This window comes from Acinonyx jubatus, chromosome E2 (genome assembly GCF_027475565.1).
Source record: "Acinonyx jubatus isolate Ajub_Pintada_27869175 chromosome E2, VMU_Ajub_asm_v1.0, whole genome shotgun sequence".
Lineage (NCBI taxonomy): Eukaryota > Metazoa > Chordata > Mammalia > Carnivora > Felidae > Acinonyx > Acinonyx jubatus.
Genome location: NC_069396.1, coordinates 56,973,444 through 57,000,829, shown reverse-complemented (window position 1 = coordinate 57,000,829; position 27,386 = coordinate 56,973,444). Strand labels below are relative to the sequence as shown.

Genomic DNA, 27,386 nt, shown 5'->3' with positions numbered 1-27,386 from the left:
CATATTATTTCCTTCATTTCAGATTTTTTGTTCTTCTAACTGAATTACACCATGTAGTGTTGCTTTTACTGAGTGTGAAATCAGTAAAACAGATGAGACTTTGCAGCTCTGAAATGCCTTATTTTCTTTTTTATAACCATATTTCAGTAGTACCTTAAATTCTATCTAAATACCAGAACAAAATGGCCAACAAGATTTTAAAGAAATGACTTTCTATTCGTACAAACAAGCTTTCAAAATAGGCATTACACTTATAAACTTTTTAATTATATGAGGTTGGGGAAAGATTAGATAGTATGGGAGACTTTGGAAACCACCACAAAGATTTCCTTTGGCAGACAGTGTTCTCTTTCTTTATCCAGATACTTCATAATTTTTTTTCTTTTCAAGGAGAGGACAAAATGCACATGCTTGGAGGGGAAATCAATCTGGTGGTTGAGGAAAGAACCCACAACCCCTCCTCATCTCTCTTGAAGGCACACCCTGACCTGGTGACTTTAACATGTGGGACATGAATCCTAACAGGGCAGATGGGGTGACATGATTCCACAGAATTTACGAATTTGTCTCTGCAGATGCTTTCACTATTGGCCTCAGTAGTAATTTGGCTCAGTATACAATTCCCTACCAACACTTCATTCCTTGGGGATATTTGTCAGTAGCTTCTGGCACCCATTTTTACCTTTGGGAAATGTAGCCTGGAGGTGGCCTTTGCACTTTCCCCAGGAAGTAATTTTAGGACGTTTCTGCAGACCCAACAAGCCTCTGTTGCATATTTTTCAATTGAGGTGAAATTCACAAAGAATAACATTAACCATTTTTACAGGTACAATTCAATGTACGATTTTTAAAATCTAATTTACCCTGGATTTCTTCATTTTACTATGAAGTGTCAACATACGGGTTTTATTTTTAAATGTGCATCCACTACCATTTAAATGGTCTTTCCTCATCTTTGGAAAATACTCAAATTACTTGCCTCTTGGGCAGTTGGGAGACAGCATTCTCCGTCCTTTCTTCCTGACACAGTAGATGTGACCTTGGCCCTCCTCATTCTACTCCCAAGTACCTGAAATCTCCATTTCTGGCCTATTCCGCAGTCTGGAAAGTTTCCTCAATATTGTGTTCCAGCTTCCTGACAAACTCTTCAGGCAGGTCTTCCCCTTGACAGAATGAAAGCTTAGAACGTATTCACTCAACTGGATTCTTCACCATTAAAATTTCTAACTCATTTCTATCATTGCTTCTTCAAGTATCAATCATATTCTTTTCTCAAAAATGCAAGTTCCGGGGGCACCTGGGTGGCACAATAGGTTGAGCGTTCCACTTCGGCTCTGGTCACGAGCTCGTGGTTTGTGAATCTGAGCCCCGCACTTGGTTCACTGCCATCAGCCCACAGCCCACTTCCGATTCTCTGTCCCCCTCTCTCTGCCCATCCCCCACTCTTTCCTGTTCTCTCTCTCTCAAAAATAAAGATTTTTCTTTAAAATTCAAGTTCCTCCATCATCTTTATGATATGAAACACATACCTAATTTAAGATAAGTCTACATATTCCTGGCACTGTATGTCCATGGATATATTAGCAGAATTCTCAGTGAGCATTAAGATTGACTTTGTAGCACTGTTTCTTCTTATCAGGACTCCTCTTTGCAGTATACTCCTGTTGGGAGGGCTGAATTTCCACACACCTTATTTTCCACAAAGGTTTCCTCCTACAGCTGCACTGGGAGTCATTCACGATTAGGCAGGCACGCCTGCAGTTGTTTTGCCCTGTGACATCCACTCCCACAAACTTAGTGTCCATGCATAGTTGTGTCTTGCACGCATAGTTGGGTCCAATGTAGGGCTCACACTCACAGAGGTCCACGTCTTCCTGCACTACAGTGAATTCTCTTCTGCATACATGGGGCCATGGCTCAGTGCTGACCACGGCTGGTTCTGTTGGCAAAAACATCCCAGTGCCCAACCACAAAAATGGAGAAGGGAGCAACACAGCCTCCAAACTCACCAGAGATCTGATCCCATCCTTGCCTGTGAAGACCTGGGGTTCCTCTCATGTCCACACAGAGGGGAAACATCCACACTGATGACCCCTTGTTGGTCCCAGACACCGGTGGCCACTCAGCTTTGACCTCTTGTTATCTGTTGAGGTTCCTCAATTTGGGAACTTTGTTTTCTCCTCTTCTGCACTTGGCTGTGGCTACATTTTTCAGAAATATGATAAATAGCATCTCTCGGTGTTAGGAACGAACCAGGGCTCTTGAGTGAGCCCATCCATTGTCTACCTAGACAGTGGAGTCAGACAACGCATCCTCTCATGCACCTGTTCCAAGACTCTTCATCTGGCCTGAAATTAGTGATGACTGAGCCACCCCATGAACATGACAGCACGGGCCCCACACCTGCTCTGAGCACTAGGGTTCATGACAAACCTCTCCCAAGGAGGAAACTCAGGCTCAGAGACTGGATGATATTTCTCAAAGTCACATAGTCACTAGATGATAGTTGAATCTTTTTTTTTTTTTTTTGATAGTTGAATCTTTACACAAAGGTCAGTTTTCCCTTCATATTCAGAGCACAAACCCAACCGACTGAGCCCAAAGCTGAAGGCACGACCAGAGCAATGCGGGGATACCTGCGAACAGAAACAAGGGGCACCAGGGGGCTACGTTTCTAGCAAGATGTGTGGGCGCTGTTGCAAGAAAAGGGAAATCCATGATGAGGGCTCTTGGCAGGGAGAAAACCCACAATCAGGGACCAGGAGAAGAGTCATGTTTTCTCACCATATTCCCCCATTTTCCTCCTTGAGCTCATCGTCACAGTGAAGCTGAACTCGGCCGGCACAGTTAGCTGTTCAATGCATGCACTGCCGTGAGGCCTGCAAAGCTGGCTGGCCGGGATGCAACACACTGCACATGCGTCTTTGTGATTTCCTGCTGGTGGGGGGAGCAAGCGAAGTCAGAGGCTGCACATGCGTCCTTGGGATTTCCTGCTGGTGGGGGGAGCAAGCGACGTCACAGGCTGCGCATGCGTCTTTGGGATTTCCTGCCGGTGGGGGGAGTAAGTGAAGTCACAGGCTTCGCGTGCGGCTTGGGATTTCCTGCTGGTGGGGGGAGCCAGCTGAGACACAGTCTGCACAACTTCCATCCCACACTCCTTTCCTGAAATATGTTTTGATAAAGGACAACTTTTACAACGTAAAAGTATGATTCCATACAGATAAAAAATAAACACAAATCAACATTTGTATTTACCTCATTGTGAATGAGGGAAGTAGGATGATGCCACCACTGTTTACACAGGACTCCAAAAAGCAGACTCATTTCAGGACGGGAATGTTGAAAGGAATTCTCCAGTGTGAGCGAAGGCTTCTTCCACCTGCTCTTGCCTCCTCCCAGCATTCTCTGTTGGGGCCTGTATTTGAGGATCCTGTACTGTTGATGATTCCTCTGTGGGGTCAGCGATTGGGGATTCTTGACCAAGAGGTGTAGCGAGCAAGCTCCCCCTTCTGGCTTCACGATCCTTTTTTTGTGGGGTTTCTCTGTATTAACCTTCACACTTCTCCCAACTTGAGAGTACCTTGAGACTGATCCAAACATGAGAGTCAGTTTCAGACACATGCATACGCACATGGGAGAGATGCCCATAGCTAACAGCACGAGATTTTGTCTGTTTGAGCCCACACAGGGCGGGGTTACTCAATCTGGACCAGGGGCACGTATTACAAACTTCCATCCAAAAACATGGAGGAGGGGAGCCTCAGCTTCGAACCTTTGCCTGGAGCCCGGATATTTCCCCTGTGAAAAGACACTGGGGTCCCTCTAGGGTCCACAAGGATGGAAAATCCCTCTCTATGATCCCTCCATGGTCCCAGGCACCAGTGGGAACTCAACTTTGTTCTCTCTTCCCTGCTGCGGTTCCAACTCCATTTTTGGAAATTTCATTTCCCGTTTCTCTGCATTTGTCCATGGCTGTGTATTTCAGAATTACTGTGAGTGGCAATATTGGGTTTCAGAACAGACCAGGTCTCCAGTGGGTGCATCAACCAAACAGCTGACTGCAGCATCGGACCCCCAGATCCCATCACGTCATCAGGACCCAGCCCAGGCTCATCTTGCCTGGTCTGGAAACTCACAGGGACTCTTCACTCCTGTGCACCTGGCACCAAATCCCCACAACCACCCTGGGGTTTGCAGTTCAGGACAAAATGCATCAGATGAGAAAACTGAGGCTCAGAGAGAGAACATTACCACCCAAGGCCATGTTGACAGTGGATGCTCCGGGAATATTTGGTGAAGATGTTTTCCTTCAAAATGTAACCTCTACCCCAAATAAATGTCCCCTAAAGTTTACAGGCAGGACCCCAGAATGGCTAAGACAGCTTTGCCCCAGGAATGAGGGGCACTGGGGAGGCAGGAGGGACTCACAGCTGTGTTCCCAGGATGGGAGGTGGACGATGACACAGGAAGATAGAGAAGACCCTGAAGGCTGAGACAGAAAGAAAGCCCCCGGCCCCAGGTGAAGAGAGGGTTTTTGTTTCCTTCTCTGTTTCCCTTTATTTCTCCTCTGTGTGCATGACCCTGGTGACCTTGACCTGAGCCAGGCAGAAATGTCACAGCTGTGTCTGCACTGACATGAGGCCGCAGAAGAGCCAGAACCCACACCCCCTGCAGCATCTCCAGGGCCTGGGGACCCCATGGGAGGTGAGGACCCCTGAGGATGTGCTGAGAATGAAGGAGAACTCGTAGGGGAGGATCTGGGAGGGAAGGACGTGCCCTGGTCTCCTCACCTGGATGGGACATCTCAGGAAGCCTTGGGTCCACTTGCTGCACCATCATGGACACCAGAGTTGGTCCCCTGGAAACAGGCTGTTCCCCTTCCTGTGGGGCTGCTGACGTGACAACCCCATGACCAGGCAGGCCAGCCCCCAAGTGGCCACACCCTGTGCTTCTGTCTGTCCTCGAAGCACCAAGGTCCCTCCCTCTGCACAGCCGGGGCCAGAGGCAGAGACGCCATGACCCCCAACCTCACGGCCCTGCTCCTCCTCGGTGAGATCTCAGGAGGGGAGAGGATGCCCTAGTCTGGGAGGGACCCACCCCACAACCAGGCCCTGGGCAGTCAAAGACCTCAGGCACAGGAGGGTCATCGGGAGGAGGGGTATTGCTCAGGACTCTGGGCCATTCTCTCACAGGGACTCTCTTCCAGGTCTGAGTGTGGAACCCAGGACCCAAGTGCAGGCAGGTGAGTGTGTCCCCAGGTGTCCCATCCCACCTCCTCACTGGGGACGGGGATCACCCACCAGGCAGCTGGGAATGGAGGACAGCAGTTCTGGGCAGATGGAGAGGGGACGTCTGGGGGTTTGGGGCTGAGCTAAGAACTGAGGGTGGGGAAGGTCTTGTGATACAGCCTCTGTTTCCTTCCAGGGACCCTCCCCACACCCTCCATCTGGGCTGAGCCAGGCTCTGTGGTCCCCTGGGGTAGCGCTGTGAACATCTGGTGTCAGGGGACCCTGGAGGCCCAGAAGCTCCATGTGTATAAAGAGGAAGGCTCAGTGTACCTGGACAGACAGCCCACACTAGAGCCTGGGAACAAGGCCAAGTTCTCCATCACACACATGACAGATAGACATGCAGGACGGTATCACTGTTCCTATCGAAGCCCTGCTGGCTTGTCAGAGCGCAGTGACCCCCTGGAGCTGGTGGTGACAGGTGCGAGCCCCCTCAGGGTCCCCACCCCAGGCTCTGCCCTCAGGGAGGGGGGTCTGCTCCCAGAGCGTCTCCCTCTCACAGCCCAGCCCTGGGGGTGTTGTGGGGGGTGGAATCTGAGCCCCATTTAACACGCCCCTCCTCCTCTCCTAGGATTCCATGGCAAACCCCGTCTCTCAGCCCTGCCCAGCCCCATCGTGACCTCAGGAGGGAAGGTGACCCTCCAGTGCACCTCATGGACGGGATTCCATAGGTTCGTCCTGATGAGGGAAGGAGAACCCAGACCCGCCTGGACCCTCGACTCCCAGCGACCCACCAGTGGACAGTTCCAGGCCCTGTTTCCTGTGGGCCCTGTGACCCCCAGCGCCAGGTGGACGTTCAGATGCTATGGCTATTTCAGCAACACCCCCCACATGTGGTCACTCTCCAGTGACCCCCTGGAGATCCTGGTCTCAGGTGAGGGAAGCTGATTTTTGTTGCATCCGTGTTTTGACCACCAGACAGGTTATGGAGGCTCTGCTCCCAGGGGAGCCCCAGATCAGAGGGTGGGGGGAGGAGACATGGGGATCTCACAGGTCAGAGGGACAGAATGTGAGAGACACTGAGACCTGGGGGTCAGGACAGGAGAAGAGAGGTTTGGGGAGAATCTGCTCCTCAATCCATGACTGGTTGTCTCCCAGGTGTGTCCAGGAAGCCCTCCCTCCTGACCCAGCAGAGCCCCGTCGTGACCCCTGGACAGAGGCTGACCCTCCAGTGTCGCTCTCACGTCGGCTATGACAGATTCGCTCTGTACAAGGAGGCGGCACATGACCTTCCCCAGCACCTTAGCCGGCAGCCCCAGGCTGGGCCCTCGGGGGCCGACTTCCCCCTGGGCCCAGTGAACAGCTCCCACGGGGGCCGGTACACGTGCTATGGTGGACACAACCTCTCCTCCGAGTGGTCGGCCCCCAGTGACCCCCTGGACATCCTGGTCACAGGTGAGGGGACACGGGTTCAGTCAGGGCCCCCGACTCTGCACAGGCCCTGCTGGAGGTGTCCCAGGTGGTGGTGGCTGGGATCAGGGGTGTGGGGTCCCCAGGGAGGGAGAGAGACAGAGAGACAGATGGGAAGGGGAAGGGGAGAGACTCAGAGGACAGACAGACAGACTCAGTTCAGAGCAAGGATGGACAGCCCCTCACCTGCCTTCCTCTCTCCAGGACAGCTCCCCTCCACACCCTCCCTCTCAGTGCAGCCAGGACCCATGGTGGCCTCAGGGGAGAATGTGACCCTGCTGTGTCAGTCCTGGAGCTTTGTGGACACTTTCCTTCTGTCCAAGGAGGGGGAAGCCGACCCTCCCCTGCGTCTTAGATCAAAGTACCGAGCTGGACATTACCAGGCCAAATTCTCCATGAATCCTGTGACCTCAGCCCAGGGGGGGACCTACAGGTGCTACGGCTCATACAGCAACTTCCCCTACCTGTTGTCACACCCCAGTGACCCCCTGGAGCTCCAGGTCTCAGGTGAGGGGCCCCAGCCCTGTCCCCTCTGTGTCCCAATGTTGTCTTCAGGGCCCTGTGCCCAAGAGAGCCCTGGGCTGAGACATAATGGAAGGGGCTCAGGGGAAGTGTCTCCCGAGGGGTCCGCCCCTCAGAGCACAGGAGGGAAACACGCCCCTCCCTCTCTGCCCCTTTCCTTGTCCCCGTCACCACAATTCTCCAGGTGGAGGAGGAGGGCCCTGGGGGCCGCAGGGCACATGAGGGAGAAGACTGTAAGCAGAGACAGGGTCTTGAAGGGAAACTCCAGCCCCCTCCTCTACTACTGTCTTTCCCCCCAGGATCCTCTGGAGAGTCCGGCCCCCCAGCCACAGATCCCAGCTCAACAGCTGGTGAGTCACGGTGACTTCTGTCCAGGGCTTTCCTTCCCGTGTTTCAGAGATGCCAGGGCGGCCACCAGGCTCCAGGGGCTCTGAGGCCAGGGGGAGGAGGGCTGGGGTGGTCATGGCAGAGGGAGAGGGTGGGGGCCCAGCTGGGGAAGAGGCAGCCCCCTTTGCCCCCCACCCCCCACCCCAGGAGCCTCTGCGGGCAAGTGAAGGTCTCTGTCAGGAGGAGGTGGGTGGGTCCATGGGAGCAGGGGTTGGTTACACCGTCAGTTCAGGCACCTCTGGAGACACTGGCTTGGACACGCCCCTCCCCTGCCTGGGCCTCAGTTTCCCCAGGTGTAAAGGAGAGAGTCGTGGCCCAGATTAGATTTCCCCTCAGTTCTGGCCGTGGCTCCGGCCCCCTCCGGGGGGAGAGGAGGGCTCACGGGGAAGCCCCTCCGGTCGGGATTCTATGGGGACCTGGCCCTCTGCAGCAGTGGGATGACCCTGGAGGGGGAGGAGCGGGAGGACAATGGCTGGGGGCCTTCAGGTAGTGAGGGGAATCTGGAAGGACCCTCGGCCCCAGACGAAGACGCTGGGACAGACCCGCCTGCAGATGAGGAGCCCAGAGCCCCAAGCTGGTGTCGGCCTGGGGGGGCAGCATGAGGAGAGCGCAGGGAACCCACAGCCCGGGTTCCAGTCCCAGCCCTGCCGCCTCCACGCTGGGCCACCCGGGACACGTGATCAGCCTCCCTGTGCCTCACTTTCCTGTCTGTGGAGTGGGCGGGTGGGGCGGCAGTCCCCTGCTGCGTGACCCTTGACAGGGTCAGAGGTGAATGCCCAGAGCCCAGCACGTGCCTGGCACACAGCAGGCGCCCAGTTAAATGGCATCACTGGCTCCTTCACGGTGTGGCTCTGCCCAAGGTCCCAACCGGTACCTGTACGTCCTCATCGGGGCCGCGGGGGCCTTCGTCCTGCTGCTCTGCCTCCTCGTCGTCCTCCTCGTCCGTCGCCGGCGTCAGGGCAAAGGCAGGAAGCCGGGTGAGAAGGGACGGGGGTGACCAGCCCCAGGGGGTGGTGGCTGTCCCGTGGGTGGATGGAGAGTGGCTCAGGGCGCCAGCCAGAGGGAAACCAGATGCGGGAAAGGCCGGCGTGGAAAGACACTTCTGCAGAGTCTCACGTCGGAGAGGCTAGAAAGAAAACACCTAAGGTCGGCACCCATGTGCCAATTGAAGGTGTTTTCTTCTCTTCCGTCTCGGGAGATGTTGAAACACGGGCAATATGTGTGAAGGGTTCCTTTCTTCTGGGATCACGTGGCGGGGGTCGTAACCTCCCAGCCCAGGGGGAGGCTGATTCCCAACTTCCTGCAGGGGCCGCAGACCCAGAGCCCCAGGACAGAGGCCTGCAGGACAGGTAACTCGTGCCCGCAGACCCCCGGGCCCCCACCCGCCTGCCCGTCTATGCCCCCTAACACCCCATCTCCTCCCCAGCTCCGGGCCAGCTGCCGCCACCCAGGAGGAGACCCTCTGTGAGAGGAGTGGGGCCGCCCCGGAGGGTGGGGGATGGGAGGGGCTGGGGGCTGGGAGTGAGGACGGCGTTCCTGCACGTGTGGCCTCGGCCCCTCACCCGCCACTGGAGCCCCTGGACCGCGGGGTGGGGTGTGAGCCCAGGGGACCTTGCCAAGAGATACGCCCCCCTTTCTGCCCCAGCAGATGCCGCCGTGCAAGACGCACAGCCTGAGGAGGGGGTGGAGCTGGACCAGCGGGTGAGACCCCTGCTCCCGTGCAGACCCCGAGGGCCCTCCTGGTGCCAAACGTAAACCAACGGACACTCCTGTGTCCTCACACCACCCGGTCGTGGCGGTGTCCCACGGGTGCCCTCTCCCTCCTTGGGCACCCCGGGGCCTCTTGCCGTGACCTCGCAGGACCTCCCACGTGCCCCCCTTGACTGGTCCTCACCCGCCGTCGGACTTCCGGTTGTTGGGGTGCTCGCCCAGGTCTCAAGAGGGTGCATGAAGAAAGGAATCACCCGCAGGTCTCTAGGCCCCATTCGTTCATTTTTGCCCGGCAAATGTGCACGGAGAGCCCACCGTTTACCAGGCCCCACCTAGTGCTGCAGGCACGACAGTGAGCAAACCTGACCCACGCTCGGCGAGCTCACCTTGTGGGCGACAGACCGTATGCGAGGAAGTGGGCAGTGTCCTGGAGTGCAAAGTGTGGCTGGGGAAAATAAGGCAGGAGGTGGGGGTAGCAGGCGCAAAGGTCCTTAGGCAGCAACATGCGTTTTCGGGAAGGTGGGGGTGGCGGCCATGTGGTTGGAGCCAAATGAGCAAGAAACAGTGTCAGGAACAGATTCAGAGCCGTAGGAAGCACCCAGATGCCCCAAGGCTCAGGAAGTCCCTGAGGAGTCCACCAGGAGATTGACCTAAGCTGCCTAAAAGTTCGAAAGCATCACTCTGGCAACAGTGCGGAAAACTCACCGAGGCTGTCTAGTGGAATCAAGGAGACGAATCTCCCCCTCACTGTCTGTCTCCAGCAGGACGCGGAGGATGGAGACCCCCAAGGAACGACCTATGCCCAGGTGAGCCACTCAAGATCAAGACTCAGTCGGGGACCGGCCACTTCTCCTTCCCCCCTGTGGGGGGGATTGCCAGACACAGAAGCAGAGGAAGACAGGCAGATGGACAGTCAGGTGGGTCCTCTCTTCTCCAGGCTCCCAGGCTCGCCCCACCCCAACCACACACCTCCCCTCTCCCTCCGCCCACTGCAGGCTGCCGCATGTGACGCCCCCCCAGATGTGACCTACGCCCAGCTGAACCGCTTGACGCTCAGACGGGAGACGAGTGCACCCCATTCCTCCCAAGCCGGGGAGCCTCCAGCAGAGCCCAGCGTGTATGCTGCTCTGGCCATCCGCTAGCCCAGGAAGGACCCACAGCCCACACTCCAGGGAGGGGACCGCGGGGACCCCAGGAGGCGCAGGAGCTGCCCACAGAGGCCGCCTAATGGCCCCAGCCAGCCTGGACTCCTAACATAGACCAGTAAGAACTCCTGGGACCCTCTGGGAGTGACCGGATTCTGCCATCAAAGATAGCTAGAGCCCCTACATTTTGGAAACAAAGCAACAGACTTCTCGATAATCCGTGAGTGAAATAAGAAAACCAAAATGGAAATGGGAGAATGCTTACGCTGAATGATAATGTAAATGTTACACATCAGACCTATGGCGCAGGAAAATTAGCAACCAGGAACGAACGTATTAGAAAAGAAAAAGCCTAAAAAGTCAATGGCATAAACTATTGTACCAAGAATTTAGAAAAAATAGCAAATTATTCCAAATGAAGATAGAAGGAAGTAAATTATAGCGATAAGAGTAGCTACTAATGAAGACAAACAAAAAATAGAGCATAATCAATAAAGCCCAAAACGTTTATTCGTGAAAACATGAAACATATTCATAAATCCTAGCCACAATGCCAAGAAAGACAGAGAGAGAGAGAGAGAGACAGACAGAGACAGAGAAAGAGGACATTATGAGCACAGCATCACATCCTATAGACTTTAAATACATAACAGAATTATTGTTTATTTTTATTACTTATTATTATATTATTAATGATTTTGTGCTAATACATTAGAAAATGTAGAGGAAATGGACAATTCTCAAAAATGCAAAATGATGGAACAGGGATAAACAGAAACTCTAAATGCCGTATGTATAAAATATGTTAAATACACAATTAAAGTTTTTTCCACAAAGTGAACTGAGTCCGGAAAGTTTCACTGATGAATGCCTCCAAACACTGATGTACTCATAAAAATACACACACACATGCATGGACACACCTACATACATGTGAACATGCAAACACACATGTGGACACACAGGCACAAATATACACATATAAACACAACCACGTGAACACACATGCATGCACAGACACATGGACAGGCCTACATACATGTGAACACATGAACACACACAAATATGTGAACGCACATGTGAACACATGGACACATAGACGCACAAACACAGGAACACACACGCACGCAGAGACACATGGACAGGCTTACACACATGTGAACACGTGAACACACACAAATATGTGAACGCACACACAGACACATGGACAGACCTACATACATGTGAACATGTGAACACACACTTGAGCACACACAGACACAGAAACACCTACACACATGAACACACACATACACACACAAGAACCTGTGAACACACGTATGCACACGTGGGCATATGGACACACCTACATCCACAAACACGTGAGCACACATGTGAACACACATGCACACATATGCATACAAAACTTACACAGCCTTCCCCAGAGAACAGAGAAAGAAGGAATGCTCCCCTGACACATTTTATTAGGCCAGAAAAACAAAAATTAACACGAAAACCTGGCAAGAAAACTACAAACTGGGAAAATCACGGTGAGCTCCTTCGCATGGACTCAGGTATAGGTCCCTAAACAAAATATCCAGAGACAAGGTTCAGCGATCTATAAAATAGGTTGACATGTCATGACAATGCAGGTATCTTTTTTTTTCAGGAATGCCTGGTGAGTTTCATATCCAAAATCAATACACTTCAAACATTAAAATAAGAAATAGTAAAGCAAGACAATAGCAACAGATGCAAAGTTTTTGATAAAACAGATCGCCAATTTATAATAGGGATAATTTTTACAGGCAAAAGCTTGAAACCTTTGTGCTGTGAAGGAGACTCAGACAACCATGTTCGGGGCTGCCACTTGTATTTAATAAGTAACCAGCCAATTAAATAAGGCAAAAAAAAAAAGTGATAAGCACTAAATGGATAGAATAATGCTGTATTGATTATTAATGGATCCCAAAATTGTGTGCATGGACTATTCAAAATCATATAAAGATCCATGATTCTAATTTGAAAAGGACTTATGCAATGTGTCTGGACACATCATCAATGTCCAAAAATCAACTGCATTTCTGGGGGGCCCTTGGGGGGCTCAGTTGATTAAGCATCCGACTCTTTAGTTTCGGCTCAGATCATGATCTCACGGTTCGCGGGTTCAAACTCCACATCAGAGTGCAGGGCCTGCTTGGGATTCTCTCTCTCTCTCTCTCTCTCTCTCTCTCTCTGCCCTTCCCCCACTCATGCTTGCTCTCTCACTAAATAAATAACCTTTTAAAAATAAAAATAAAAATCAGTTGCATTTCAGACGTCCACTTTGGGGGCCCAGAGAATGGGGAGAGCAGGTTAGGGGCACCAAGTACAAAGGCAGAGGGTCAAACTGCGGGGTCCTCTCCTTTCAGAGCGCTGGCCGCAGGCACATTATTTCAAACTCTGAGGCAGCGAAAGCAGATGACCACCATCTGCATGGGGATGTTTACTGGATGCATCATACAGTGATGTTCCTCTACTAAGATTGTAAGAAATGCAGATAAATGACGAGCACTGGGTGTTCTATGCAAGTGATGAATCGCTAAATTCTACTCCTGAAACTGTTATTACACTATATGTTAACTAACTTGGATTTAGATAAAATTTAAAAATAAAATAAAGAAATATGGATAAGTTAAGGTGTTAGGTTAATTCCCAGAGTCCCAAAGAATTGGGAGAGGTTTTAATTACATGCGATAGAGGCACGATTCATCTTATGACATGTCGCTTCATGGCGCGTTTTTACACACTGAAGGTTTGGGCAACTGTGCGTTAAGATTTTATTTTTAGAAAGAGAGCGCGAGCAAGGGAGAAGGAGAAGGAGACAGAGGCTGACTCTGTGCTCAGCGCTCGAGTCTGACGCGGGGCTCAATCCTAGGATCAGGACCTGACCCAGAAAGAGTGGCATGCTCAATCGACCTCAGCCACCCAGGAGCCCCAGCATTTTAAAATTAAGGTATGTACTTTTTTTTTTTTAAAGACATAATGCTATTGCCCACGTAATAGACCACAGTATAGTATAAACAGGATTTTTACACCCTCTAGAAAACCAAAAAATTCATTCCATTTGCTTTATTGCCATATTCCCTTATTGGTGGTCTGGAATTAATTCCCCAATATCCCCAGGTGTGCCTATAATCCTAGAGCGGGGGCGGCTGCAGCCCAGAGAAGGTGGACATCGCCACTCAAAGGCTCGCTAGCGGGCCCTGTGAGGTGACCGCCCAGGGGCGCAGGACGGTCCTCACTTCCCCGGGGGCGGACGCCGTGACTCCGATCAAGGACAGACGCGGGCGGCACACTCAGCTCGCCGCCCTGGCCCTACCTGTCCTCTCCGAGTGCTTTTCCGCTCGGCACCACCTCTTCTGATTGGTGCAGGCTGGCGGCGTGCGCGCTGACGTCACCAGGCAGCGTCGTTGCTATAAAAGCGAGGCCGGGCCGCGGAAGTTTCTCTTTCTCAGCCTTCGGAGGCTACGGTGAGGGTGAGTGTGCTGCCCGGCTCTCTGGTCAGGGTGTGGGTTGCAGGGGCGTAAGGACCTTCCGACATGAAATGAGTATGTTAAGGCGGTCGGAGGTGGTTGGACGGGACTGTAGAGCGGTGGCGCCGGGCGAGCCGGCTTTGGCGGCGTCGCGGGCGGTTCTCGCGAGCCTGCGGCGGCGTTGTGGGACTGCGCAGGCGCCGTGCGCGGCTCTCATAGGCTCGGGTTTCTGTCCCGCGCAGGCGCACGCGGACATTCGCGGCCAACATGCCGGTGGCCCGGAGCTGGGTTTGCCGCAAAACCTACGTGACCCCTCGGAGGCCCTTCGAGAAATCCCGCCTCGATCAAGAGTTGAAGCTGATCGGTGAGTAGTGTGACCCGGGTTTCTGTTTCCGGGCCAGGTGGGGCTTGGCCGGCGAGTGGGTGAGGCCGCACACGTGCTCATTGCCGCGGGCGTTCTCGAGTGAGCGTCCCGCCTCCCCTCCGGAGGTGGGCATGGTTTGGGGTCTGGCGGGGTTGTCCAGCCTTGCGTTTGCACTTGGCCGGGGGGCCGAGCTCGCTCGCCCAGCAGCCAGATCCCTCTCTTCGCAGGCGAGTATGGGCTCCGCAACAAACGTGAGGTGTGGAGGGTCAAGTTCACCTTGGCCAAGATCCGCAAGGCTGCCCGGGAGCTGCTGACGCTGGACGAGAAGGACCCGCGGCGGCTGTTTGAAGGTGAGGCAGTGTGCGCGAGCCCACGGGAGGGACACTGGGTGCGGGGCGCCGCCGGCCTCCCTCCCGCCTCTGCTCGTCCTTTGGTCAAAGGTCTGGGCCGAGCGGGGGAGGCCCACCTCTGGCCCTGAGTGGAAGTCATCCGTGGGGAAAGTGGGTCTGGAGCCAAATCCCCCTTTTCTGTAAGCGTGTGACGCGGGGCTCCCCAAGCATTGCCTACTTTTATAAGGTGGTCAGCTGTGTTTTCCAAAAGCCTGAACGGGAAGGCAGACTGTAGGGTGACGATTTGGGAAGGGAATGCAGATCATTTGGGAACTTGACCACCTTTCCAGAGCAACAGCTGATTTCAATCACCTTATGATTTTCTTGTTTTTCAGGGTTGTAAGATGGCAATAATGTTAAAGTAGCTGGAGTTTTATTTTTCTGGGTTTTTTAGATTTGTTACTTAATCTGCAGGACAGCTTCTAGGGGTAGCTTATGATACATTTTACAGGTGATCCTCTCGTAGTGGGTCCAGACAAACTCAGTGATGGGGTGGACTGAGAAGAGTTTCCAGGAAGCTTGGAGAACATGACCAACAGTTGAAACAGTATCTGAATGTGAAAGAAGTCAGAGTATCTATCCCACAGTGGCTTGTGAAAGCTTCTGTCACAAGTGTACTGGTCACTTGCTCTGTGTTAACTCCTAAAGTTGGGCTACCTGGAAGCTCTCCTCCTCATACTGCTTTTGGCCTGAGCTCGGGGACACTTGGTTTATAGGGGGGGCTGGGAATCATGTTTTGCTTGTTTCTAAATTTTTGATTTCTTTTCCAATCTATACCTGAGAAGGAAACTGCTTTTACATTTGAGCCTTCACCGTTATGGTTGGGCGGTCAGTCATATTAGAGGTTGAGAAAGCTCTGGAGCTTGTTTAACCATCACCGATAGATCACGTGATCATGAAAATTCAGGAATCCCCTCCCCTGTGGATGCCTGGGTGGGACTTGATCTAAAAGTCTTTGTGGAGCCAGTTAATTGAGGGCAGAGGGACTTTCTGAAGATCAAGCTACTCCAACCCATGGTCAGATATGCAGTCCTGTGGCTGACCAGGCAGGTGAACCCAGAGTATTTGTGGTTTCCCGTGGCACAAGTGGACTTTACTGGGGAAGGCAGCCCATAGGTTTGTAGGCATTTAGTAAACGAAGGTGTTTAGCCTGACTGGACAGGAAGGAGCCTGCAGGCTCTCTGCCTATCCCTGGAGGTGTTTGTCACTGGTCCAGCCTGAGGTCTAGCCTTCCCCACTAAAGGCAAGTGACTGGGTGAGAAAGTGTTCTGATTTTTATTAAAAAGGCTTTGCCTCTTAAACTAGTTGCAGCCAGCATGTGGCTCCATCCCCATGGCAGCTATAAAGAAACAGGTATAACATCCATTTTTCAGATCAGAAACTAAGGCATTTTAATGCTTGCTTCGTGCCATTAGGACGAGGAAAGGCCTTTTAATGATAGTGGTTTTATTTTACATAGAAATTTCTAAAGAGATTCTAAAATTGATGTCAAGTTTCTGTTCTCTAGCATGAGGACAAAAAAGGCAAAAAGTATCCTAGCTGGTAGATAATCCCAAACTAGTTTTTGTGTGGGGGCATTTTTTGTATTAATATTTGAATAATGTCTCTTTTTAACCAAGGTATAATTCACACACTATATGTGGTTTTTAGATGTGTGGCATGATTCGATATTTCTTCGTACCATGAAATGATCACAATAAGTGATCTAGTTCATTGCTGTCACTATCTGTAGCTTAAAAAAAGTTTTCTTGTAATGAGATCTTTTAAGATGTACTCCATTGGTGCAGCAACTCTTGATTCAGGGTTGTGAATTCTAGCCTCACGTGAGGTGCAGATATTACTTTAGAAATAAAGTCTTAAAGATGTGCTCTCTTGACAACTTTCTCGTATACAGTGAGTATTCTAACTGGAATGTGGTACTTTTTGACCACATTCACCCACTGCCCCTGTGACTCCGGCAACCACCATAATGTACTCTGAGTCTGCGAATTTGGGGTATTTCTGTTGATGGTAGCTTTGTGTGGATTCTATGTATAAATGAGATCATGGCCTTTGTCTCTGATTGACTCCACTTGGCATGGACCTCGGGGTCTGTCCGTGCTGTTACAGGTGCTAAGATTTCATTCTTTTTTATGGCTGAGTAATCGCCCGCTTTGTGGGTGCCGCATCTTTTACCCGTTCAGCTGTCATTCGGTGAACACTTAAAGTTGTTTCCGTGTCTTGGCCACTGCAAATAATGCTACAGAGAGCGTGGGGGGAGCTTCCCTTTTCCAGTTAGCGCATTCGTTTTCTTTGGATAAATATCCAGAAGTGACATTGCCATGTCATCATAGTTCTGGTTTTGACTTCTGAGGAAACTCCATCCTGTTTTCCAGACTGGCTGCACCAATCTCCCATTCTCTTTTAAATTTAACGTTTGTTCATTTTTGAGAGACGGAGCATGAGCAGGGAAGGGGCAGAGAGAGAGACACAGAATCCGAAACAGGCTTCAGGCTCTGAGCTGTCAGCACAGAGCCCAACGCAGGGCTCAAACTCACGAACTGCGAGATCCTGACCTGAGCCAAAGTCGGGTGCTCAACCGAGTCACCCAGGCGCCCCTACACATTCTCACCAACAGTGCATGAGGGGAGGGTTCCCTTTCTTTACATTTTCACGGACTGTTTTTTTGTCTTTGATACTGTTTTTGGCAGGTGTGAGGTGACATCACTGTCGTTTTGATTTGCATTTCCCTTTATCCTGAGAGCGCACAAGCCAGGGGAGGGGTAGAGAGGGAGAGAATCCCAAGCAGGTTCTGTTATCAGCACGCAGCTGGCTGCAGGGCTCGGTCCCACAAATCGTGAGATCATGACCTAAGCCAAAATCAAGAGTCAGAGGCTGAACCAATTGAGCCACCCAGGCACCCTGGTATCATGGATATTGTAACAATACTTCCAAACCATAGGCATGGAGTACCTTTCTATTTTAATGTTGTAGGGGTTTTTTTGTTTTTGTTTTTTTGATGGTGGGGGAGCACAGGATCTGAAGCTGACCCTGCACTGACAGCAGAGACCAATGTGGGACTCAAATCCATGAGCCATGAGATTATGACCTGAGCCAAAGTCAGATGCTCAGCGAATTGAGCCACCCAGGCACCCCTGTTGATGTTTTTGTAAATGGGAAAATATCCTATCTTAGGTTGAGCATTCGTTAGAGTGAAGAACGAAGCCATACTAGGACTTGGGATGTCGGGAAAGGTAGAGTGTGTGTCTCCATTTTGATCGTCTTTCTCCATTAGCTGTGCTAGAAAGACTGCAGTTTTCCAGGGGCAAGGGGTCATGATGCCAAGAATCCGGGATAGTACAGAGAGCTTCCTTGAATTGTCTTGCTGTAATGAATGATAAGGTCACTTGACGAGAAGTGAAACTAATCCTTTTTAAGGAAAAGCAAAGTTGGGCTTTTACCCCAGTGTCACGGTGTTAGGCTATGAGCCTGTGTGAGTATGAACTCTGGGGACAGGGTTTGCCTCCGGGATCCCAAGTCCTGGCCGCTGTGGCGTGGTCAGGTGCAGGTCAAATTGCAAGGCCTCCTGCACCTGGGGGTTACTGGCAGAAGGGCATGACGTCATGCCATTGTTGGCATGAACACACCATAATTTCTCAGCAGGAAACCACAGATAGAATGGTAGAGCATATGACATACTCCTTAAACGTGTGCCCAGTCTGAGGCTTCTAGGGCCTAGAGGCTAAGTGCTGACAGCCCTATATTGTCAGGGAAGGCGGTTGAGCCTCAGATTTGACTGACTAGTAGCGGTTTCTTGACTCCAGCAGGTTAGGTCTTGACCGCTGCGCTCCATTGTGGGAATAATAGGTTAGCAGCCGCAGCACCTAGTCTTTGGGGGCAGTGGGGAGTGGTTAAGTCCTCTGGCAGGATTGTCTCATTACTTTCCTGACAGCTCACGGAAGGTTCTGTTCCTTGTTTCAGAGAACAGAGGTGGGTGTGGTCACCTGCCCTCCTTGGTAAGACAGGTAGGTGTTGCGTGGTTGTGAGGATTGTAGGAGCCACACTGTGGCCACTGTGTTGGATCTTACATCAGAGTCATGGGCCCTGCTTCCCACTCACATCCCACCTCCATGCTAGGGAGCTCCCAAGAAGTCTGAAGTGAGCCGGAAGCCTGAATGCGTGCTTCCTTCCCCTCCTACCAGGTAATGCTCTGCTGCGGCGACTCGTGCGCATTGGGGTGCTGGACGAGGGCAAGATGAAGCTGGATTACATCCTGGGCCTCAAGATCGAGGATTTCTTAGAGAGGCGCCTGCAGACCCAGGTCTTCAAGCTGGGCTTGGCCAAATCCATCCACCATGCCCGCGTGCTGATCCGCCAGCGCCATATCAGGTACTCCCTCTGGGCTCCCGGAGTCTCTCTTCCACCCCATCCTCTCCTCTGGTGGTTGCCCTTGCTGAGTTTGCTGTCCTTACCTCCTGCGCAGCCCTCGGAGGTGACGGGTGTGAACATACCTTGAGGGTACAGGTTGACCCAACCAGAGAGCTCATGGGGTGCTGGGGACGGCCTCGTCCTCCCCCTAGCCCAGCGCAAGGGTCACTGCGGCCTGAGCCGTACACCTTGTGAAGGCTTCTGCGGGCGTGCAGGCAGCTGGACAGGTAACCGCTCTGGGTGTGCCCAGCTGGCTTGAGTGGGTTCGTGGGTTCGGCTGTCTGTTGGGCCCCCCACCTGGTGGCCATCACGTTCTTGCACAATGTGGGCGTTAATTTGGTAAGCTCGCCTCAGTCCGTGGTCTGATGCTCAAGTGCCAGGGACTGCAGGGGTCTGGCTGGCTCCAGGTGGCAGCTGTCAGGGCAGAAGGGTTCTGTATCTGGGTGCTCTGTTCGCCCTCTGTCGGGTTCCAGAGAACCTGGACGGGTGGCTGCTTGAAGGACTGTGATGCTGCATCTCAGGTACTACACCTGAAGCTCAGTTGAGTTTTAAAAATCAGATCCTGGAATTGCTGCCATGTTGCCTTCTTACTTAGTGGTCACATGTGGGGTTTACTTGTGGATGTTTCCACTTCTGTAAGATGCGAACAGGAAAAACTCTCTCCCGCGATGCTCTGATGCCCTCCTGATCGCACAGGCGCTGTGGGGTCAGTGTGGCTGCAGCACCCACTCTGCCGGCTGCAGAGTCGAAGCAGAGAGTAGGGTCTCATCCTGCTGGGATCCTTTCCCCCCTCCCCTCACCTGCCATCCCCCCTCCAGGGTCCGAAAGCAGGTGGTGAACATCCCGTCCTTCATTGTCCGCCTGGACTCCCAGAAGCACATCGATTTCTCCCTACGCTCTCCATACGGGGGCGGCCGCCCTGGTCGCGTGAAGAGGAAGAATGCCAAGAAGGGCCAGGGTGGGGCTGGAGCCGGAGATGACGAGGAGGAGGATTGAGCCCACCTGCCCCACCGCTGGGCTATGGATTGCCTAGTTTTCTAGTCAGATAATAAAACAGAATCAACCCTTTGGAACTGGTGTTTATTGGTGGGTCTGTTCTCCTTCCTTCTCTGAACACACAGGCTTCTGTGGTGGGAAAAAGCTCAGGCTTCCTCATCCTAGCAAGTTCACACTTGGAGCATTGCCTCTTGCTTAGAGGGGCCTGGGGAGCCTACCAGCTGGGGGTCCTTGTTGGGGTAGGGGAAGTGCACCCCACTCATGTCTGCTGCTGGGAGCCAGCTGTTTGCATTGGGGTGGGGTGGAGTCCTTTCCCGGCAGAGAAGTAGTGAGTGGGGGTCAGGGGTTAAATGTTGGGGGTAGGCGCAAAGAGCTGAACCTGGGGTCACTGGTGGAGACGAACTACTGTAGTTGGGTTTTGGTAGGAAGCCCTTGAGAAGGTGAACAGACTGATTTCAAAGCTCATTTTGGTGGGGTTGGGAAGTGGGTGAGTCCTAATTAGGGGCCTGTGGGAAAGGACATTTAAGACCCAGCTTCGCAGTGATGGTCCTGGGAGGCTGCCTGGCTGCCATGAAGCCTACAGAAGGTCCTGAGTAGTCCTATCCTAGTGCTGGTTGGTAGGCCCTGCCCTTCCCCCACCACCAGGGTTACCACTTGGTCTTGGCATTTCCATGGGAATCCTTGGAGTCAGGGTCACTTTACAGGAACCCTAAGGTCAGCTGTATGGTGGTGGGAATTCCTGGAAGCAGTTTCCACAAGGTTCCAGTAGTTGGGTCCTTGTCCTGCCTCCAGGCTGGGTGGGATCAGGTAGTACCCACTGTGGGCAGCTCCTTTGCCCTCCAGGCTCCCTGCAGGAGACCTCGCAGACCCCTGGAGTGTGGGGTGTGGGTCCTGCTTGGGCTAGCGGATGGCCAGAGATGCATACACACTGGGCTCTGCTGGAGGCTCTGCTTGGGAGGAAGCGGGTCCACTTGTCACCCGCCTGAGGGTCAGGCAGTTGAGCTGAGCATAGGTCACATCCTGAGGGTCTTCGGAGACCAAGCTGTTGATCTGGGCATAAGTCCCATCTTGGGAGTCTTCAGAGACTACAGCCTGGAGCAGAAGGAGAGGAAAGGCATGTGGCTGGAGCAGAAGAAAGCCTGAGGCCTGGGGAGGAGAGGATGCACCCACGGGGGGTCTAAGGCCCTGTTAGACACCGTGAGGGATCGTCTTGAGCCCCCCTTGCCCTCCAGTTTGGGGGAGGAGGGCTGTTGGGGTCCAAAATGCCTACTGCCTGGACACAGCTGGTACGAGGATGGTTGGCCCCTGGAATCTGGTGCTGGGAGAGGGCAAGGCTGGAGATAGGAATTGAGTGTGGCCATCAACGTGGATGGACAGGCCCCCACGCCCCCACAGGGGGTTCAGCCCGTTGGCCAGGGTGAATCGCGTGAACAGCCGTGGCTGTGGGTGGGACAGATGGGGAAAGACTGAACAGAAAGAGGACTGAGCTAAGCTACAGGACCACTTTGTGTAGGTTTTAGGAGGTGCCGCCTCTGGGCCTCTACTGGCCCAGGGTCTGGATTTCAGCCCTTTGTGCAGGGCACAGGCAGCCCTAAACTCCCAACCCTGCCCCCTTGACCTGAGTGTCCCCAACAGCTCGACAGAAGAGACCAAGGACCCTGAGGTTGTAGCCGCCCAGAGAGTGGCGTGCTTCCAGAAGGGAGAGGCTGCGGGCTGCCGGGTGGAGTGTCTGCTGGATTTATCATATGAACAGAGAGGCAGGGGTGCCCTGGTCAGGACCACAGGGAGCCCACCTGGCTGTCCAGCTGTCTGTCCTCTTCAGCCTGTGTGTCTTTCATGACAGCATCTGGTAGGGACAGAAAAAGGCGGTCCCATCTCTTGCCAAGATCCCTTGAGATCTTGTATGGCAGGAGCCCAGAGAAGATCAGTGATGTTACCAGGCCACAAGGTGATCAGATGCTCTCTCACACCCGAGCCCAGGACCCTCTCCCAATCCACAGCCTCCTCTGCCCACCCACATTCTCTGGACCCGACTCCTCCCCAGGGTGGCCCCACACTTCCCCTTACACAAGTTCTCATCCTGGGCGGCCGTGGCAGCGGGACCGGAGCTGGGGAGAAGACAGGACTGTTAGGTGGCAGTGAGGGGGCCACCAGCTGGTGAGAGTGGGGTCTCGGAGAGGTCTTACCTCCCACGCAGGCCTTCATCCTCAGGCGCTGGGATTGTGGCTGCTGCTGCTGCGGGGAGTTGGAAATCAGCCTCCGGCACCCCACCGTGGAACCCTCCCCTGGGCCTCCCTTAAGCTGAGGATCTCAGAACTGGAAAGATTATAATCCCCTCCCATCACCGTATAGAATTCAAAACAAAGACGTTCCAAACAAAAAACAAAACTTGAATGTGTTTTCAAGCATTTCATAAATTTGAGAAGGCAAAAAATTAAAATATTTACACATATGCTCACATGTACTCCTCTCTCCAGACTTTCTCACTGGGCGATGCTGGAGTTCTACGCTGGCCTTTCCCGCGTCTGGTTTCCCTCTGGCTGGCGCCCTGAGCCACTCTCCATCCACCCACGGGAGAGCCACCACCCCCTGGGGCTGGTCGCCCCCGTCCCTTCTCACCCGGCTTCCTGCCTTTGCCCTGACGCCGGCGACGGACGAGGAGGACGACGAGGAGGCAGAGCAGCAGGACGAAGGCCCCCGCGGCCCCGATGAGGACGTACAGGTACCGGTTGGGACCTTGGGCAGAGCCACACCGTGAAGGAGCCAGTGATGCCATTTAACTGGGCGCCTGCTGTGTGCCAGGCACGTGCTGGGCTCTGGGCATTCACCTCTGACCCTGTCAAGGGTCACGCAGCAGGGGACTGCCGCCCCACCCGCCCACTCCACAGACAGGAAAGTGAGGCACAGGGAGGCTGATCACGTGTCCCGGGTGGCCCAGCGTGGAGGCGGCAGGGCTGGGACTGGAACCCGGGCTGTGGGTTTCCTAATGGGATTTTGGGTTTTTCCCATGCTGTCCCCTTACCCCTCCCCCACTGGCAGAACACCAGAGTGGAGACCTGTTCACCAAACCCAATCTCCGCCCCGCCCAAGCCCAGATCTGTCTCCCACTGTGCACAGGCCCAACACCCCTTGGGGGCCTGTGTGGATGTGCCATGTGTGTGTGTGTGTGTGTGTGTGGACACGCATCCACAAGGGCAGGAGGGAGGGCTCTCCCCTTCCAGAGCTCTAAAAGGGGCCATGCTGAGGGCATTCACCAGAATCTCTCAGTGGGCCTGAGGGAGGCGACAGAAAGCCTGTTGTGCTGACAGTTAGCCATGGGTCTCGGAAAGGGACGGACTTGTCCAGGATCCCACAGTGGGGGAGAAGCAGATCTGGGCCTGAACCTGATTTCCAAGCCTTGCTCTCTCCCCGACTGCACAGCAACTCTCGGGCTGAGCCCCCGTTGCCATCTGTGGGGGTGAACTCAGACACCTCCTGTGTGTGCCCACGCCCCCCACCCTGCCGCACCCCACACACAGTGCAGCCACCTTCTTGCCCTTTGCAATCAGAGGACTTGTCTCAGTGAGAAGGAGCTTCTCAGGCCATAATCTCAGGAAGAGACTGAGGCAAGCCTAGACTGAGCTCCTCCCACCCGCATCTCCCAACAGAGACTCCACTTACCCCTCCATGGGGTGACTGGTGCATCCTCAGAGCCTCCTGGGGACCAGGAAAGAGAGGTAAGGAGGGGTGCTCTATGCTCCCCACTTCAGGGTGCTGGTCCCCCAGGTGGGAGCCCACCTTTCCCTCCGCCATCTGGCCCAGACTCAGAGCCCCCCGGAGCCCCGTGGTCACCCCTGACACGAGCCATGCCAGAGATGGTGATCTTGGTCCCCCCAGGGATCCACGCCTCTGCTAGTCCCCCACTCTCGTGTTGGTGTCTCTCGGTGAGGAGCTCTTAGGACTGGAGACTGGAGGAGGATGGGGGTGGTCGGCCTCTGGCCTCACCTCCCTCCTTTCTGTCAGGACCTCAGCAGGCAGGGTAGGAGGCAGGGATGGGGGTTGCTGTGACCATCCCTCTGAGAGCTGAGGTTCCCGTCTGCCACTCCCCTCCTTCTGTGACCCCCTCACTCCCGTCCCAGCTTAGCATTTCTCCGTTGACAGGTCCCTGACCACGATGACACACAGGGGACAGGACTGGGGCCCCTCACCTGAGACCAGCAGCTCCAGGGGGTCACTGGGGTGTGACAACAGGTAGGGGGAGTTGCTGGATGAGGCGAAGCACCTGTAGGTCCCCTCATGGTCTGAGGTCACAGGACTCATGTTGAAGTTGACCTGATAAGGTGCAGTTGTGTCCTGCAGACGAATGTGCTGGGGAGGAGCAGGTGACCCCTCCTTGGACAGGTAGAAGGTGTCGAGCCAGATTTCCGAGCGACACTGCAGGGTCACATTCTCTCCCCAGGACACTGAGGGCCCCGGCTGGGCCGAGAGGGACGGTTTCCTGTACAGGCCTATGGGAGGAAAATTCATGACCTGTATAGATCTGCTTCCCCCTTCACACACCCTTGACCCTGAGCTGGGTGATGACTGTCCTCTCTGCTGGGACTCTGTGTGCCCCGTCTCAGTTCCTCTTGTCTCTCTGATGGGTGTCCTTTGTTTCCTTGGCCTTCACTGTCCCTTTCTCTGTCCCTGTTCCTAGACTCCATCTCAGCCTCTGCCCCTTATCCTCTACCTGGACCCTATCACCCCTAGCGGTGACCATGGCCCCAACACCCTGAGCAGACAGAAATATGGGGAGTGGGTCTCTCACCCGTGATGAAGATGTCCAAGGGGACACTGGGGGTCGACCACGTGGAGGAGAGGTTGTGTCCACCATAGCATCTATACTGGCCCCCGTGGGTGATGCTCACAAGGCTGAGGGGGAAGTTGGGGCTGGGCTGCCCATCTAAACGCACGGGAGGTGTGAGCCCCTCATCCTTCATCAGAGCGAATGTGTCAAATCCGGCTTCTGAATGACACTGGAGGGTCAGGTTGTCTCCAGACTGCACCAGCGAGCCCGGCTGGGCTGAGAGGGTGGGCTCCCTGTAGGCGCCTGGACGGGAGGGGACAGAGGCACCAGGGGATGCACACCCCACGTTGGTCCCAGGGCCTGAGGCGAGGCTCTCATGAGTACCCCCGCTCCACCATAGCTTCCATGTGTCGTCTGACTTCAGGAGGCCAGTGCCCCACCCACTTTCTATCACCCCCAGGGCTCCACTGGGCACACGGCTTAGGTCAGTCATTTGGGCCCAGGAAGTAGGTGGGGCAGGGCAGTGCAGGGGCCCCTCACCTGTGACCTGAAGGTGCAGAGGGTCACTGGGGAGTGACCACACATACGGGTAGGAAGCTGGAGAAACGTAGCACCTGTAGGTCCCCCCGTGGGAGGTGCTCACGGGGCCCACAGGGAACAGTGCCTGCCTCTTCTCACGAGGGAACTTCAATTCCAGATGTCGGGGCGCGTCAGCTCCCCCCTCCTTCAGCAGACGGAAGGTTTGCCATGGATGTGGTGAGCTACAGGAGAGGGACACGTTCCCTCCTGAGGCCACCACAGGGCCTGGGATGGCTGAGAGGGAGGGTGGGTCGTACACTCCTGAGGGAGAAGGAGGGGCAGTGTTAAAGGGGCCATCGCCCCACGTACCCCAGTGTGGACAGTGAGCGAGAGTCCCCTGAGGCCACACTCTGTTCCCTTCCACCTGGAGGAGGGGCCCCAGGGGAGGGGCCAGCTTCTGCCTTACCTGTCACCACCAGGGGCAGGAGGTCACTCCGCTGTGACCAGCCGTTCCTGCTGTGATATTGACACTGGTATCGCCCTGCATTGTGCGGACTCATGAATCCAAGGGAGAAACTGGCCTTGTCGCTGGACTCCTGTGAGATCTCCATGGACGTGGGTTCAGAGACCCTCTCTTTATACAGATAGTAGACATCAGCCTGCAGAGATGCCTGACACCAGATGGTCACAGGGGTCCCCCTGGTGACATTGGGGCTGGGGTCAGCCCTGATGGAGGGTTTGGGAAGGTACCCTGGAAAGGAGTCAGATGGGGAATTGCAAGGGTGCCCTTGTCCCCTGTTTCCCACCGGTCACCCCAAGGCCCCTCCCGGACTGGCCACCATCAGCCCAGACCCTCTGTGCCCCCCAGCTGCCCGGCGGGTTGTTGGGTGGAAACAGGAGGTCTGGGGAGCACTCACTTGCCTGTACCTGGTCCCACGGACCCCGACACAGCCCTGGAAGAGAGTTCCCTGTGAGAGTGTCCCCCCACCCGCAGGTAGCTGTTCCAGGCCCAGTCAGCCCAGTGAGCACGGGGGTCACTCTCTGGCCCCCAGAAGTCCTGCCCCCAACATGCCTCCCAAGTCCTGAGGTCTCTCAGGGCCCAGGGCCTGGGGGCAGGGCGGGAGCCACCCATCCCTCCTCTTGTCCAGAAAGCTCACCGAGACACAGAAGGGCGGTGAGGGTCTGGGTCCTGACGCTGCCTCCCATGGTCCCAGCGGTGCAGACAGCTTAAAAGTCCTCAGAGTCCACAGGACAGACGCATGCACAGGGTGTGGCATGGCCCAGGCTCCGTGGTCCCCATCATGGGTTCCTCACGAGAGGCCTTACAGGAAGGGGAACACCCCCTCCGGGGCCTTGCTCTGCTCTCCCTGAAGGACGCCCGACAGCAGAGGCCCTGCGACCTTTCAGACCAGATGTGAGTCTCACCAGACCCCACGCGACCCTGCCGCTCTGCCTGTTCCCCGCCAAGCCCAAGTCCAGAGAGTGACTCTGGTCCCAGAAGCCAAGGTCAGGGAGGGTGGGCCGGACCTGGGAGCCGGCCCAATTTCAGTTCCAGTTCTGCCTGTGCCTCTTACAGAGGCTGTGTGATCTGGGTGAGACACTTCCCTTTCCTGAGTTCCGTAAATGCAAATTCTCTTCCTTCCTTCCACCACCCTGTCTGTCAATCACTCAGTGTTTACTGAGTAGTTACCATGTCCAGTCATGGCACCAGACATTTGAGAATCATTGATGAGGCTGACAGAGTCCTTCCTTCCCTGGACTCATGGGGCTCTGATTAGTGACAACAGACAATACAAATATTTAGGTAGGAAAGAAACAATTCTGTTTTCGGTCTTACAGGACTGTTCCAGGTTGGAACTAAAAAGAAAACAGAGTGGGGGGGGGTTGCTTGGGTGACTCAGTAGGTTGGGCATCCAACTTCGGCTCAGATCAGTATCTCACAGTTCATGAGTTTGAGCCCCTCGTCGGGCTCTGTGCTGACAGCTTGGAG

At 54.2% G+C, this 27,386-nt stretch overlaps 3 protein-coding genes and 1 long non-coding RNA gene across 11 annotated transcripts; 2 read left to right on the top strand and 2 right to left on the bottom strand.

The window, feature by feature from the left end:
• Window positions 1–107: 107 nt before the first annotated feature.
• On the bottom strand, window positions 108–14,119 carry LOC106980909 (uncharacterized). 2 transcript variants are annotated; one of them, XR_008293676.1, is made up of 4 exons: window positions 13,803–14,119; window positions 8,482–8,733; window positions 3,256–3,587; window positions 108–3,162 (listed from the first exon to the last, which is right to left on the bottom strand). It is a non-coding gene; the product is annotated as an uncharacterized LOC106980909 (long non-coding RNA). The 2 variants fall into 2 exon arrangements; XR_001431148.3 differs by lacking the exons at window positions 8,482–8,733; window positions 13,803–14,119 and adding an exon at window positions 4,791–5,730.
• On the top strand, window positions 4,943–11,334 carry LOC106980864 (leukocyte immunoglobulin-like receptor subfamily B member 3). 3 transcript variants are annotated; one of them, XM_027037284.2, is made up of 13 exons: window positions 5,001–5,049; window positions 5,207–5,242; window positions 5,425–5,709; window positions 5,860–6,162; window positions 6,387–6,683; window positions 6,903–7,205; window positions 7,520–7,570; window positions 8,468–8,584; window positions 8,914–8,956; window positions 9,034–9,071; window positions 9,253–9,308; window positions 10,079–10,234; window positions 10,313–11,334. In XM_027037284.2, exons 1-13 carry the CDS (start codon window positions 5,016–5,018, stop codon window positions 10,457–10,459), a joined length of 1,866 nt encoding a protein of 621 aa, XP_026893085.1. In that variant the 5' UTR covers window positions 5,001–5,015; the 3' UTR covers window positions 10,460–11,334. The 3 variants fall into 3 exon arrangements, with proteins under 3 accessions (XP_026893089.1, XP_026893085.1, XP_026893082.1); XM_027037281.2 differs by having other exon boundaries at window positions 10,079–11,334; XM_027037288.2 differs by lacking the exon at window positions 5,425–5,709 and having other exon boundaries at window positions 4,943–5,049; window positions 10,079–11,332.
• A 41-nt stretch (window positions 14,120–14,160) lies between the features above and the next one.
• Window positions 14,161–20,189, top strand: RPS9 (ribosomal protein S9). The gene is made up of 4 exons (XM_015078982.3): window positions 14,161–14,320; window positions 14,548–14,670; window positions 18,891–19,077; window positions 19,935–20,189. Exons 1-4 carry the CDS (start codon window positions 14,224–14,226, stop codon window positions 20,110–20,112), a joined length of 585 nt encoding a protein of 194 aa, XP_014934468.1. The 5' UTR covers window positions 14,161–14,223; the 3' UTR covers window positions 20,113–20,189.
• On the bottom strand, window positions 18,891–27,038 carry LOC106980897 (leukocyte immunoglobulin-like receptor subfamily B member 3). Of its 5 annotated transcripts, none has more exons than XM_015078975.3 (12): window positions 26,554–27,038; window positions 26,314–26,349; window positions 25,863–26,030; window positions 25,418–25,717; window positions 24,899–25,180; window positions 24,300–24,599; window positions 23,773–23,808; window positions 22,732–22,848; window positions 22,299–22,347; window positions 22,180–22,220; window positions 21,906–21,958; window positions 18,891–21,204 (listed from the first exon to the last, which is right to left on the bottom strand). In XM_015078975.3, the coding sequence occupies exons 1-12, from the start codon at window positions 26,600–26,602 to the stop codon at window positions 21,013–21,015; spliced, it is 1,623 nt and encodes a 540-aa protein (XP_014934461.3). In that variant the 5' UTR covers window positions 26,603–27,038; the 3' UTR covers window positions 18,891–21,012. The 5 variants fall into 5 exon arrangements, with proteins under 5 accessions (XP_014934461.3, XP_014934460.3, XP_026893108.2 ...); XM_015078974.3 differs by having other exon boundaries at window positions 25,863–26,147; window positions 26,554–27,034; XM_027037307.2 differs by having other exon boundaries at window positions 22,299–22,344; window positions 25,863–26,147; window positions 26,554–27,034.
• Window positions 27,039–27,386: the final 348 nt, after the last annotated feature.

Excerpts from the sequence above, each read along its gene's own strand:
- LOC106980864 (XM_027037281.2), top strand. The coding sequence starts at position 5,016 with ATGACCCCCAACCTCACGGCCCTGCTCCTCCTCG. Across the intron at positions 5,710-5,859 it reads CCTGGAGCTGGTGGTGACAG|GATTCCATGGCAAACCCCGT; the intron begins GTGCGAGCCCCC and ends CTCCTCTCCTAG. Across the intron at positions 9,072-9,252 it reads CACCCAGGAGGAGACCCTCT|CAGATGCCGCCGTGCAAGAC; the intron begins GTGAGAGGAGTG and ends TTTCTGCCCCAG.
- RPS9 (XM_015078982.3), top strand. The coding sequence starts at position 14,224 with ATGCCGGTGGCCCGGAGCTGGGTTTGCCGCAAAACCTACGTGACCCCT. Across the intron at positions 14,321-14,547 it reads TCAAGAGTTGAAGCTGATCG|GCGAGTATGGGCTCCGCAAC; the intron begins GTGAGTAGTGTG and ends CTCTCTTCGCAG. Across the intron at positions 14,671-18,890 it reads CCCGCGGCGGCTGTTTGAAG|GTAATGCTCTGCTGCGGCGA; the intron begins GTGAGGCAGTGT and ends CCCTCCTACCAG.
- LOC106980897 (XM_015078974.3), bottom strand. The coding sequence starts at position 26,602 with ATGGGAGGCAGCGTCAGGACCCAGACCCTCACCGCCCTTCTGTGTCTC. Across the intron at positions 26,350-26,553 it reads CACCGCCCTTCTGTGTCTCG|GGCTGTGTCGGGGTCCGTGG; the intron begins GTGAGCTTTCTG and ends ACTCTCTTCCAG. Across the intron at positions 22,849-23,772 it reads ACCAGTCACCCCATGGAGGG|GTCCCAACCGGTACCTGTAC; the intron begins GTAAGTGGAGTC and ends GCTCTGCCCAAG.